This window comes from Astatotilapia calliptera, chromosome 20, assembly GCF_964374335.1.
Source record: "Astatotilapia calliptera chromosome 20, fAstCal68.1, whole genome shotgun sequence".
Lineage (NCBI taxonomy): Eukaryota > Metazoa > Chordata > Actinopteri > Cichliformes > Cichlidae > Astatotilapia > Astatotilapia calliptera.
The window spans coordinates 6,919,392-6,934,159 of NC_137441.1; the positions used below are offsets into that span (position 1 = coordinate 6,919,392).

The 14,768-nt window shown below is 42.6% G+C and overlaps 1 protein-coding gene across 6 annotated transcripts in view; it reads right to left on the reverse strand.

Annotated features, from left to right (window-relative positions):
• Positions 1–14,768, reverse strand: part of plekhg5b (pleckstrin homology domain containing, family G (with RhoGef domain) member 5b) — a 76,334-nt gene that overhangs the window by 22,698 nt on the left and 38,868 nt on the right. For 2 of the 6 annotated variants that reach the window (XM_080295059.1, XM_026154207.2), the window contains exons 3-7: positions 2,410–2,551; positions 1,404–1,503; positions 1,109–1,169; positions 746–837; positions 518–654 (exon numbers count right to left, since the gene is read on the reverse strand). In XM_080295059.1, coding sequence (XP_080151185.1) covers positions 518–654; positions 746–837; positions 1,109–1,169; positions 1,404–1,503; positions 2,410–2,551 — 532 coding nt within the window. Of the gene's footprint in view, positions 1–517; positions 655–745; positions 838–1,108; positions 1,170–1,403; positions 1,504–2,409; positions 2,552–3,476; positions 3,534–8,499; positions 8,518–13,071; positions 13,187–13,893; positions 14,100–14,768 lie in introns of those variants that run through there. The other 4 variants (XM_026154209.2, XM_026154210.2, XM_080295061.1 and 1 more) reach the window with 4 other exon arrangements.

Below are 14,768 nucleotides of genomic sequence, written 5' to 3' on the forward strand. Positions count from 1 at the left end.
GGGTTATTACAAAAAATAAATCAACCTGGGACAAAATTTTTACTGATTAGGATTTTAAAAGTATTGTACATGATGTATTTTGGTTGCTTCAGTCATATCACAGTGAAATAAAGCTTCTGCGTCTTTATGGGAAACGTATACTCAGGATTCGTGTGAGGGGGTCACAGGAAATATGATGTGGAAAAATTACAGTATTGCTCTTTTGGCCTCTGTCGTGCTGATGATTAGTGGATTTTTGTAGAGGATCTTCAAAATGAATCTGATAATTGAATACCATATTCTTCACTGCTCTTCCTGAACCTTCATCTGCCCTTAAACTCGCTCTGTGTTCAGGCCAGTTTCTCTTTGTAATAAAACACAGCCATAAATTTTAGTCTTGCATATCTAAAAAGATTTCATTGCTGAGAAGTTGTTTCATCTTCTGCAACAGTCGACAGCGATAAATCAGCCACAAGCGCTATTTGTACGAATCGTGACTCATAATTTGACATCAACTTAAGTACTTGTTTGGTTTTACCTTTCACTTTGAGGTAGTGTCCTCCAAAACGGTAGGCCTCGAAGTTGAGGGACAGTGGCGTGTTAGACTGATCGAGGAACAAGTCCACCCGGGACAACTCAATGCCATTCCTTTCAAACACAGGACCTAGAACCTCTCTGGTAAGACGTGACGAAGAGAAATAAAATGTAACTATCATATAAACTGTTTTTAAAAACTTTTTAATTCAGTTTTTAACACAATGCTCACCGCAGTGTCTTCTTTTTCATAGCAGGTACAATTTCTGTTTTTATGTCCACATTGAGGTCAAACTTGAGGCTGAAGCACTCCTTACTGGGGTCCTGCAGGAAGAACAGAGGGACTGTGAGTTTACACAGGTGGGACGGGCTGTCCGGCTGTATGCAGGCTCTCAGCAGAGCCACAGGGGGGCTCCTTCATACTACACTGCCTGGCTCAGACAAAGAACAGCCTAGAAGGTGCTATCACGCCATATCTTGGTACAGAGAAAAATGGCAGCTGCTGTATTTAACAACTCTTTGTCTATATCATATAATCTTCCTGGATTCCTTCCAAGAACACAGCATGGGTTAAAGTGTTTGCATGACATCTTACATCAGTGTGTCGTCTCCGTGGTTTCTTTTTCACCAGTTTCATCCCCACTGTTTTACGCTCCCTGCAAAACAGTCAAACACATCATCACCCCTAACATGAAGCAGCACTTCAAAAAAGCCCAACATATGAGAAAGTGCCGTCTTCATCTGTCTGCATCACAAATTTTAATGAGATCTGACAGGCGACATGCTTTATGGCTCCAATTTATCCTATAGCATGCAGGGAATAAGAGAGGAAAAGAGGCAAGCAGGAGGAAAACTGGAACACTGGTATGACATAACAGAGGGTTACTGACCCACGGTCACTGCTCCCTTCATCCTCTTCCTCCAGGTCCGAGGGGGGGCTGGTCCGTGGGGGACAGGAGCGTGTGGATACGTTCCGAGCCAGGATGGAGGCTAAAGGTTAACAAATCACAGCAGTCATTCTCTGTGTTGTTTCACAACTAAGTTAACCTTTATTGTAACAAATTTTAATTTGCATTGTTAATAAACGGATAAGTGGTAGTTAATTCAACTTTTCTTAAAAGTTATTTACTGCAAAAGAATGAAAAGATCATTTTTCTGGTTTGTACAGGACTGTCTGGATGATTATTGTAAAATTCTGCTCTCAGTCTATGTAAATGGTAACAGTTTTTACTTCAGATATAGAACAAAAACATAGCATCCTTCGACAAACAAGGAAGTTCAGTGACAGTTACCTGCAGTTCCTGCATTTCCACTACATCGTGGTTTCTTTTTGCAAAGATATAAAACCAAACGAAACAAATCCCTACACTATAGATCACATAAATCACTGTTGTAACTTATTCATTCTTCCATTCACAGCATGTGTTTAAAAACAATACAGATTCTCTTTTATATGGGCACGTTGCTCGGCCGTACATTTAAGGATGCATCCCTACAAATGTCCATTCAGTTCAATTTTATTTATATAGTGCCAAATCAGAACAACAGTTGCCTCAAGGTGCTTTGTACTGGGGTTGCACAGTTTCTACAAAATAACTGACTGGAACTTTGCTGGCACGATTGAAGCCAAAACTGTCTGCATAGAGTGGAAGACAAATTTTTACTTCAATAAAAGTAACAACGCTCACTCAAATTACAAAATGTGCAAATGTGGAATTTCGCGACAAACGCACGTTGAGCTGTGCAAGAGGAAAATGATTTACACGATCTGCCTTATTTAGACAATAACAACAACTCTGAGTCCTTGACATTTACGCAGCGATGGCCTGCAGCGTCATCCTGCAGCGTCATCCTGCTCAGGGAGGGATACCAAATAAAGAAATCATGCAAGTCTACCTTGAGGTTGCAAGTCAAATCGGGGGTGCCGGTCAAAGTGCATGTTGTCTGAATTCTCTGAATGGCAGCGTGAGTCACATGACTCACACAGGTGGAGGGGGCTTTTGCTATTCAGGTCTTGACAGTCTGGGTGGTGACAAACCTAAACACAGAAAGCAAAAGAGGGGGAAAAGAGAAAGTTAGAACAAAATAACTGCCAAGGACATAAAGTGTCTGCATTAAAATACAAAAACAATTTAAATGACTCAGTCAAAGTAAAAAGGGCAAAACAGTCACACACACTTGGAATAAACAGCTCCCTGCCTGACTATTGTTTCAGTTACAATTAAAATGACCACAGAAGCTGTTGTGGGCATTCCTGCGGTTTGGTGACTCCCACCTTCCCACCATCTGTCCCTCAGCGGCATGACAACTAATTGAGTTAAAGTCAGTTTTACAGCACGTGTGCTGACATAGGACCAGCTTGCCCTGACCTAATCCTTACTAGTATCCCCAGAGGTGAAGCAACAAAACTGACCGCAGGTCAGCAACCGCAACACTTCCAGGCCAGAGAGCTCAAGAAGCTCCATAGCTGATGCAACATGCAGCAGAAGGCTGCAGGATTAAAGGATCTCCTGGCCCAGACATATACACCCACCCCATGTCAACAATGGGCGGCGAAGCACTGGGGGAGCTCTCCGTGTACACCTCCTCACTCCACCCTGTGTCCCTCTCACCATCACCCACACCCGGCTCAGGAAGCGTGAATGTATGGGGAGATACAATGGAAGTCCCGCTAATGTACTTCCTGTCATTGTTTCCATGTACTCATGAGGAGCAGTGTGTCTGTGCAAGTGTGTGTAAATATGTGTGTATGTGCACAGCAGTGATTTGAGCACAAGCTAGACAGACTAGCTGATATGTAAACAACTATAGAAGGCAAGCGGTCGATGCCATACCCATTACATGAGCCTATTTTAGGCAATAATATGCACAAAAACAATACATCAATAAAGAAAGGAGTTTAAGAGGACAAAATAGACTCAGATTTAAGTACAATGTTCCCAGGCTTGGCGCTGTAGCCTTACATTGTGCAGATGGGACCTGAACTCTTTGAAAGTTGGCTCCATATCCAGATCAGCGGACACTGAAGACCCCAGTAAACATTCAACGTGCCCCCTCTTTGGTCTGCTAATTCACAGTGCAGCCCTGTCAACCCACACTGACAAGCTGCCTTATTAATCCCCTCCTCTCAATGTCTAGCCAGATATAATCGCAGATTTTAAGGAGCAGATCGCAGAGCTGCAGGAGGACAGAAAGGGGGGAGGAAGGGAGTGAGCGGTAGGGTTAAGGAAAGGTGAGGAGTCCCGGTGAAGATATAAAGGCGAGGCAGGAAGGAAAAATAAAAAAGGTCCATCCAGAAGCTTTTCAGAAGTACAAAGCCCCCTAATCTTGCAGCCTAATTGGTGCCTGTGCTCTGTCAAAGCCATCTGACGGTCCTGCAGAGATTAAACAGCCCCATAAGCCAGGGTCTTCTTCTCATTTTCCTCTCCCCAGCTCTGTCGTTTCTGTCCTCTGCCACCACCATCATAGACTCCTCCCTTCCTCCGATGCACTCATGGTCACTGTACCCAGACACAGCTTCAACCAGAGAAGATTTAAATAGAGACTACAGCGAGAAAAAGAGCAGTGAAGTTAATGAGAGAATGGCCTTTTGTACTGTAGTGAACAGACATCAGATTAAACAGCAATTCCAGTTAATTACAACTTGAATTTTATAGTTTGGGTTGTCATATTGCAGATAGTCAAGCAGGTGTGTTGCTAAAGTTACAGACAGAAATGATGGTCATACCCATGAATAAAAGATTTCAGATCTAAAAACGCAGACATGGGTGCTGATATTCATATTAAAAGTCATCACATGAGCACTATTCAGTGATAAACATCGTGTAAATGGACCGACCTAGTTAGCAAATAGCCGTATCAGCAAGCATTGCTCACTTTGTGGTGACTGAGGTAAAGGAGGACTAAAAGAACAGCCAGAATCTGGGTTAGAACATTTCTCAATAACCACAGTCGATGACGTTCTGTAACTTGCAGGTACAGATAACTGCTGTGTCTCACATCTGACTCACTGACCTCACCTCACCACTCAACAGCTAGAAATAAGTGATAGAAAGTTGTTAAAACATCACATGCTTATGCTTCTCTGAAGTGAATGTCAGTGCACATACACGTGCGCATTTTTGAACAGCAGCGTCAAATATCTCATCACACAGAGATGCTAAGTTCTCCATGAAGTGTGGAGACGCAAAGAGAACCACACCAGAGAAATACAAGCAAATCAGAAGCCATATTTAGACAATAAGATAGGTAGGCCCTCCACGCTATCAAGTCAGGGCGTTCACATTCCTGCAGGAACTAAAGCAGCTGGAAAAAAAAAAATCGGATGCTTTAGCCAAGATAAATGGTCCATCATAGGATGAACTAATGCCTCTCCTGGTGAACCAAAAAGAACCAACTGTTTAAAAAGTCAAATACACCTAGAAAAGCCTGTAATCTCACAGTCATCACAAGATAGATTTAGCTATCAGAGCTATGTAGCCGTTCAGGATATGTGTAGCTGAGATTTTTGCAATACTGAACATTCCTATCGGACAGTTATTCAGGTACAGCCTGACTTTTACGAAGCATTTCTGGATACGGATCAAAATGGAAAAAGGTGGAGGAGGGTACAAATGAAGTTGGAGGTGGCGGTGTGAGACAGCTGACAGGAAGCCGCGCATGCCTCGGACGGTGAACGTATGAGTGAGTGCGTGCGAGACAACATGTGTCATATGAGTGCGTCGCGTGAGTCCCCTGCGTGCCTGCTCTCAGATCTGCCCGGATTAGTGGGGTAGTTTGGGGCGGCATGACTGCAGATGAAAACGCTGAAAACACAAACACACACAGCCCCAGCTTCGCCCCTTACCCAACAGCTGAGAATACACACACAGGCCCCAGCAGCGGCCCCTTGACTTGGCTTACCAGATCCGATGCCACGTGGCACGCGCTTATGCATCCTTGCTTTCACACATCCTGCAGCTTGCCAATTCTCCCCACATGCATAATTGAACGCACAAATACAGGCATGCCTGCTCAAAAATTGTGTCATCGATGAGCCGCACAGCAGTTGTTCAGCTGTAATAAAGCTGTTTTTGTTTGAAAGAAGATGACTCGAGTCTCCTGAGGTGAATCAGGATTACCTCAACACAGTCGTCCATGCAGGGACACACAGTGAGGCTATATCCACACACATACATGACAGCTGAGGATTATTTTATTAAAGAAAAATTGCTTTACAGAACATTAGGCTACTTCACACAGTGACCTTAATGACATTACAGTGGGGAATGGTTATCTTAAGTTTAAATTCAAATTTCTTAAACATGATTTATAATTAAAAGATGAAACTTGTGGGTTTGGAGCCACATCAGCCAGGCAGTTTAATTTGGCTGCGAGCTCCTCACCACCACCACCACCACCAATAATTTTGGTATCCTGAGGACAATTTTATATAAGTGCGGACAGCTTGCCACATCCTCACAAGCTGGTAATAACGCTTAGTGCATCATATAATTCCCCACACAGAGAGAAAGGCAGCAGACCCAGATTACAGATCTGAGTGAGTGTGATACGAGGCCCATCCATCACAGGGCTGCTTTAAAGACAATCTGCTCAGTAATGCAAAAAGCCAAAGCTACACTCCTGCCTGTCTGCAACCTGACTTCAGTTCCCCCTCAAACCTTACTCAGCCTTCCTCCGGAACAGCTTGTCCTGCCAGAGAACACCTAGCGCTTATGTAATAGCACGCATCACTGTGTGCGCTTGCATCACGTTAAAGTTGAAGAAGAGCAACGAGATATGGTTCCTCTCTGTGTGGTCTGAAAGAAGAGGGGGAAAAAGACTAATCCTAGTTTTGTTCTGTAAGTGTCATTAGGAGGTAGAGTTTGATGGGAATTTATCAGCTATTCAGAAATGCTGAAAACTAAACCAATCTTACATTATAAATACAAAAAAAGAAGAGTTACTTATTAGGTTGATAAGCTTAAAACTTGATAGAAGACTACACCAGTCTATCCGATTCATCTACAAAAACACACAAATCAGTGATTATCAGTGGTGCTAGAGTGATTTTTGTTTTTAATCACAGACCCTGGCCCAGTGTAACCCTGTTCAGGAATGTTTCATCCACTGCACAGTAGACAGCCCCGGATGGTTTGAATCGAAAGAGCTCAGAGAGGACACGTGCGCTGCTATAACCAAATGTCCTGTACGTTTGCCAAATCAGTCAGTTCTTCTTCATGTGCGGTGTCCCGGCGCTTGTAAAATCACAAGTACTGATTTAAGTCGCTGAAAGTACAGATTTAATCCCACCCTTATTGTCGCCTGTCAGAGTTGACACCACACTTCAAAAGCGTTGAGCCAGCAAGTTGGGCTTTGTGCTTTGTCAGAATTGTTCTCACACAATGCGTTTTATTCTTACAAGGGAATCCTGTTTAAAATGTCTCATCGGCTGGTTTCGGATGCATACGTCTTGGTAACTTAAAGAGCAGCGCACAGGCGAGCTTCACCAGGGGAACCATGCATGACTGTCTTCAAGCATTCCTTGAGGCAGCCTCAAACAGGCTAGACCCAGTACAGACACAAGTTCAGAAGGAGTGCATTAACCCCGAGGCAAAAGCGAAACATTTTTGTAACATAATAGGAATTTGTTACAAATAATAGGAAGTTGTGTTTTCTGATATTTTTCAATTGAAAGCAGGAGCACCGGTAACAGCTTCAAGAAGACATTTGGTAGACACCCAGAAGAAGAAATAAAAAGGAGACCCGTTATGCTTTTATTTTTTGTCATATATGCTTTTACAGGGCTAACACATGTGTTAGCCTTGGGTCTACGTGTTAGCCCTGCGACAGACTGGAGACCTGTCCAGGGTGTACCCTGCCTCTCGCCCTAAAACAGCTGGGATAGGCTCCAGCACCCACCACAACCCTGAAAAGGATAAGCAGAAGTGAATGGATGGATGGATATGCTTTTACAGTGGCGGATGCTCATATTAAAAATGGCCACAAACATTTGTTTTCAGGCAGTTTTTTTCCCCACTCTTGGCTCCGTCAAAGAGAAGGGATATTTCTAACATGCTTATCTCACACACACACAGCTCCGGCTATGGGCAGAAATCCTCGTCCCACCTGCTATTCAAACCATCTGTTGACGAGGCGCAGCCAATCAAAATAAAGCTGACTGAAAGCAGCAGTTTTTCTGGCATGCCACACATCAGATGACAGAAAAAAGTTCACACCCTACACCACACAACTTTTAGAAATCATTAAATACAGTTTTAGGTTTTTTTTTTTTTTGTTTCATCCTTTCTTTTCCCTCTTGTCATTGATGTCCCAGCTGCAGTGGCTTTATGTGGAAATACAACTTAAATGGCTTGTTTCAGTCAGTGGATGAACTGAGAGGGGCAGTATCTTAATGTGTTTAAGAATAAATCGACTGAGCTGGGAATATAAAAAGGATATAATAAGTCCCCTTTAATAAATGTTGTTTTACTTTTAGAGTGTGTGTATATTCCAGGGTGGATATGGACAGATGGGTTTATGTAATACATGTAAACGTTCTGCATCTGAGAGAAAAACATAGCTCCAAAAGGAATAAAACATATTTTTTCATTGCCTATTCCTACACAACACTCTTCTACTGCACCGACAGACATGGCTGTATGTAACAGTGGTGCCCACACCCATAGAACAAACTCAACTCCCTATCATTGTTCAAAGTGGTTGTCATCAACCACCCCCCACCCCAGCCTGTCCACCACCACACACACACACACACACACACACTATAGAGAACATGGAATCAAAGGTAGCCTGAATCAACACAAAACACTGTATGCTTCATATTGAGTATAATGCATAACACTGTTTGTTTAAGTTGAATGTATAGTTCGAGGTCAAGCTTCTGTCAGACAGTGAAGGAGCTCACTGCACTCCAGTGTTTGTTGAGATTGCAGGTGACATCTATGTGCAGTGTGTTTAATTACACTCGCCAACTTTGATGCTTACCATCGTTCCACTCCCACAGAAGAAGCTGTGTTAAGGTCCTGTCTTGACATGCACGCATTGACTGATTTGGCAGCTGGTCGAGATTCTCCTCCGCAGTCAGTTATTTTAGCCTCAACACCGCTGCTCATCAGTTATGGAGCTGGTCTGGATAATCCTGCTACAAGTCAACCTCTCACCTTCTTCCAGCTGTGAACACCCTCACACTCCTGCCCCCCCTTTTACAAAAACACGGAAGGAAAAAATGCTCAAGTGCATCTCAATAAGCACACCTACGCACACAAATGATTGGTTAGCAGCACCAGACCAGCAATAGTCATGCACAGTCTTGTTCGAATACTGCGACTGCATTTAAGTCAGTTAAACATCCAGACAGACTTTGGTCAGATGAACTCACACAGTCTAAAACATCAAACTAATTAAAGGTAACTCAGACACAAGAACACATCACCCGTGGTTCATAGTCTAAGGCTTAAAGGCAGATAACCACTGTCTGATTTTTTATAGTCAAATACACTTATGTACTAATGTTTGACCTGTCTGCATAAATACAAGACACTACACAAACACAAGTGTACTTTCTCTGGGAAATGAAGTACATGGAGCTGCTGTACTTCAAACAAGCAGTTATTACATAATCTGAATCCTCTGCTGCTACTATGAGGGGATCCACTGGTTAATCAAAGATAACAGACTTGCCCCCTTTGTGGAACGGGTCACTGCAAATTAAAAAGTTTTTCTAAAGGATCATTTTATCCTGCTCCCATCTACAGAGCAAGATGGTGTGAATAAGTCGACTGAACACCTATGGGAGATTTGGGAGCACTGGTTTATAATAGTTTCACTATTATCAAAACATCAAATGAGGAAAAATAGTGCTCCATCCCTCCCGTAGGGTTTGTGAGCCTGGAAAGGGAATCTGTGAGATCACCTATTGGGGAGGTCACCTATTGGTTTGTGAAGTCGTGCCTCTAAAACTCAACTGGAGCATTTCAGCCATTGTCATCTGCACCAGAGACTGAGGCAGAGGTGGATCTTTTTATCAAGCTGCGTTTCTTTTTCAGTACCTTTGTCTTAAGAGCCCCCTTTCATTGTCCTCTCGGGACTAAAGCACGCAGCCCCATAGGGCCTCCCTGTGTATGCTGGAGTGGGCCTACTTTCCTAAACATTACAGAGTTGCCATTAGCTGTGGCCCGGTAGGTGGGATTGAAAACAGCACAGAGTAAGGCTGCAGGAGATCAAAGAGGTAGCCTGGGCAGGCCAGGCCCACGTCTGATTTATTTTTCAATAAATAAACAATGCATCTGTTGAGGAGTGCCATTGGAGAGCCCCGCCGCCGCTGCTGCTGCTCCTTGGCTCGCTTTCTTCTGCTGCCATCTGTCCTCTGGCTAAGCAAAGGGGGCGGAGGAGGATAGCCAGGCCCCCGTTTTTTACTGCGGCCCTTATGCAACACGACTGTCTGCCTGTCTGCACGCCTGTTCCTCATTAAGAGACTCTCCCTCACCGTGGTACAGTACAGTGCTGACGCCTTGCACACATATGGATTTACTCAAACAGAGGCACTTGTTGTGTTACATCTTTCCAAGAGAGAGCCCGTGTGTGTGTGTGTGTGTGTGTGAGAAAGAGAGAGCAAGAGCGAAACCGTGTGTTCACCAAACTTATGTATACTCATAAAAAGGCCGACAGTGGTAAATTCTGGCGATGGTACTCATTCATTAAACAAAGATCAAGTGCAAGCAGGAGAAGCAGTTAACAAGGGATGATGTCATTCAAAGGCAAGTGGAAATAAAACAATAAAAGCAAAGATATACAGCCTAATGACCCCTACATGACATACTGCCGATTTAACCAGTGGACAGGTAAGAAGTGATCATTTATACTTTTACTGTGTTTGCAGTTTTACTACTTAAAACTAGTAACTGCCAGCAAATCAGCTGAATCATTTTTAATTCAGTTAACTGAAATTTTATCGGATGTAAGGACTTAGCTTCTCCATGCCAACATTTTTAGGCACTTTTAAAAACCAGACACCTGGCAAGGGTTTTCATCCACAGCAGAAAAGTTGAAGGTCACTTTAGGATCTTTGGATGGATGTTCAGAAATTCTGTTTGCAATCCTTTTGAGAACAATGACACATTTTATAGAAAGGTTATGCGATTTCTAAAATGGTGATGGAAAAAAAGGGCCTTTTCTTCTTTTCTTTTTTTTAGATGTTGTAAAATACTATAAATAGCAGAAGACATCTATAGCTGCATGTTTCTGGGAAGAAGTAAAAGTTCTCATCAGCCGAAAGTCCCTGTAGGAGCAATAACGAATTAGCCTGTTCTCATTCCCAGAGCATCTGATACTGCCATTTTGTCAAACTCATGCTAGGATCTATGCAATGAGGCACTGGTTTCATAGCAGAAGTGGGAAGGATCTCAGCCCTAACTAGCATGCAGACACTCATAAAAGGAACCCTTGGCAGCACATTTAAGCTGGCCCAAAGTACTGATATTATGAAACACAGTATTTAGTTCCTAAATCTAACCAACCAGTGAAAGTGAAAGCAAAAGCAAATTACTATCCAGTGAGGGAAAATAAAAAGGATCAATGTGACATGATATGCCAACTCCTTCCTGACATACTAAGGAAATACCCTGCTGACATCTTCTAAATAGGAGTTTATTTGGCACTCTTTAAAATGAGACACTTATGTACGCCTCTGACATTCACACTGCCATTGGAAAATCTTTTGCAGATCTTTGTTACGCCAAAGATTTCTAAGAAAATAAAGAAATGTTAACTCCCGCTGTTTGTGTATAGCACTCTGTCTTCGGGGCGATATAGACCAATTTGGAGTGGACGTCACGGTTACGACACTGCAGTTGCTTGGGCGGCGGAATAAAAGTAAAACAAACATGGCAAGATTCTCAGAATAAGAACTGGACATAAGACAGAAATGGCAAAAATCATCTAGAATGCAATGAAAAGGAAAAATGCGGTGCTTGAGCAAAAAGTGGGGTAAACCCAGTGTACTGCAGGGTCAACACAGAGAGACACAATCACACCTATGATCAATTTAGAATCACCAGTTTATTTACCAAGCATGTCTTTGGACACTGGGACGAGTGCTTGGAAAAAACATGCAAACTCCACCTTTAAACCAAATGGTTCACCTTGCGATATCGAACATTGTTCTCGTAAGAGCTCCATTAACAATAAAGTAAACAGTTTATTCAGTTTATCTTACGTTTGAGATAAAACTAGGAGTGCAGGCACAACAATCAACTGCAGGAATATGAAATGTTTGCTCAGCTATGGCAAGTACAGCAGATCTCGGATGAAGCAGGAAGTCTGTCTGTAAACTGTAGTGGGTGTTTACACCAGAGAGTTTGGGTAATCACTTTAACGTGTTTTCTCTTCAAAATAAGCTTGTATGATCATCTCGCTGACGTGCCCCCCCCCCTCCACTTTCACCACAAACTTTGTTTTGTCAATGCTCTTGTGTCAGATCGCCAGTTAGATTGATAAATAAAGTCTAAATTAAGCTGAATTACGCCAAAAGTAGACATTTCGCAATCTTTTTATCAGGGTCATTTAGATTCTCACTGCAGACTGGAGATACCAGTAACTGTATACAGTATTTCTTAATGTCATCCTCCTCTGCAAAGTGACACATGATGAACAAGGACTGGATTTTCCCAGATTACATATAGACATTTAGAATAAATGAGCTTATTCTGTATTACTAACACATGAACATCATTTATATTGCCACTACATGGAAAACATTTTTTTAAAGACCCAAGAAAAATGTATTTCTACTTCCTCTTATGGTAACAGATTAGAATATATACAAATTATATTGGGTGCCGTTTCCATATATTCATTAACTATTCTGTGAATGACTGACTTGGGGATGCATCAACACGCTTTCCTTTATCATTTCCCCATATCACGTACAGCAGAGCACCAGACAAACCATCTAAAGGCGGAATGAGATCCAAAGCTTCATCTGTCAGCACACGGCTCTCCGAGTTTGCCACTGAAAGTAACAGACTCAGGAACAAACATGCTCACAGGAAATACAGCAACTCTTTTTTGGGGGTAAAACAGACAACGCATTCCAGAGAAAGTTATGTTTCAACATGCAATGAAGTTTGCCCAAGAAAAATATTACCTCCTCATTTTTTCACAGCTCATTTTACTAAAGCGCCCCCCCCCCCCACCAAGAAAACAAGAATGCCAGCACTACTTTTTTCATCTCCCTTACAGGCTGTATGAGTTTAAAAGAACATTAAAGTGAGCTAAACTGGCTGAAATCAAATTATCTGACTGTCTTCAGTGGAAACGCAGCTGACCCTAACTTCTGCTACTTGGTCAAATATTTACAGGAAACCCAGATGACACATGCTACTATCACTATGCTGTCAATGAGGAAAAAACAAAAAACACAATAAAATAAAACGCATGCCTCGTGAGAAGAAGAACACCAATAAATCCTCTCAGAGCTGAAGAACTAAATGACAGGCTCGACACCATTCACCATTCAAGACCATCAATACAACTTCATGAGAGAAAAACACCACTCACCAGCAGCTGCTCTCTCTCTGCTTGGACAAAGTCAAGTGTACTGACTGCTGTCTCAGTCAATGCTGGCTGACTGTGACGTAACCAGCCTTCCGATCCATAGCTTCAGGGCAGTAGAAGAGAGCGGGATAGACAGGAGGGCGGTGAGCAAGACCAAAAAAGGAGGAAGTGAGAGGAGGGGGGGGGGGGATTGGCTATTCCAAGTGAAATGAGAACTTTCAATGAATGTTGATTTGGATGCAAGATGTTCCGAATAAGACTTGGAAATTGATTATTTGGAAACCACTTCCAGTTTGGTATAAAGAATATGGAAAGGAGAGAACAGCGGTGGGTGCCAGGGTGTATACTGGTCTGTTGATATAAGAAGCAGATGTGAAATATGCAGACATACGAGGAAAAACAGACTTAAAGTGCTGGTCTGCACAGATGTAGATGATACCTACAGGCAGAAATAAGACAAGTACTGCCCAGAACGAAAACTGTAACTGAAGGTCTGCCCACTTTGAAGTCATTAATTCCTCATATCATTCATTTGTCAAGCAAAGAAGTCCAAAAACTACTCAAACGAGATAACTTTGCTTATTCCCATATAATGAATTCAACACATCGAGTTTATTTTGACTAGACAAAATAAACCATTAATTAAAAATCAGCCAGTGACAGCGATAATGTCCAGATAAAGCCCCACGTGAATTCAACTGCTAAAGCGGCGCATTTCTCCCAGCTGTTCTGGGATGAGTATTTCACAAACTTATCTAACAAAAAGGAAAACTTAAAAGCACCATCACCGCAAAATCTAAGAAAAACAATCTACGTTATCTTTACCTGCCATAGAAAAACTCCACGTCTCAGCAAAGGTAACAGATCGATATCTCCAACGTCCGATAGGCAGCAGGTAGTGAAAGTTTTAGTCCCAAAGTGAACTGAACTTGCTGTATAACTTAAGTTTTTCTAGTTCCTGAAATAATTCAGAGTTTCAGGGTGACGCTGTTAATATGACACACGGCTGGAGTGTGACAAAGCCGAGAGCCTCACTCGCTTTACTACAGCAGACACACAGACAGAAATAATCAACCCCACCCCATCTACTCATTCTCACCCAACAAGCTCACACACATCCAGGCTGACTCATGCAAACTCGCACTTAAACTCGTCTTTTTCCCCCTGAGAAACGGATTGATTTTCCATCAGACAAGCTGAGGTTTCACCATCGAACTAAACGGGCAAATTACAGAATAGCTGCGTCTTCGTGCCTAAGCTCAGCTCCACAGCTTGTTTTAGAACTTAATTTGAACTTTGACCCCACCGGAGCAGGAGGTCAAATGAGGGAGTTGAGTTTGGTTTCTTTCCAAAGTGCTGACCAGGGGGAGGAAAAGGAAGTAAATCTGTCAACATTGCCATCGGCACACTTTTAAACCTACGTTCACGGCTCCCTGTTGCTCAGTCTGGATCAGTTTTAGGGGGAAAAAAACAAAAAACAGATAATGATGAAGGAGACAGGAAATCAAAAACAAAACAACAAAGATATTCAGGTATCACACATTTTCCCAATTCTTTTTGTCATGTTTTAAAGTTGAGAAGTTTTTAAAGGGACGATCCCCTATGTTTATATGTCAAAGCCATGAGATCACTAGATGGCTCCTGTGAGTGCTCAGACTGGTGAACCACATGTACAAGGTATCCTGTTACTCCCGAGAAAC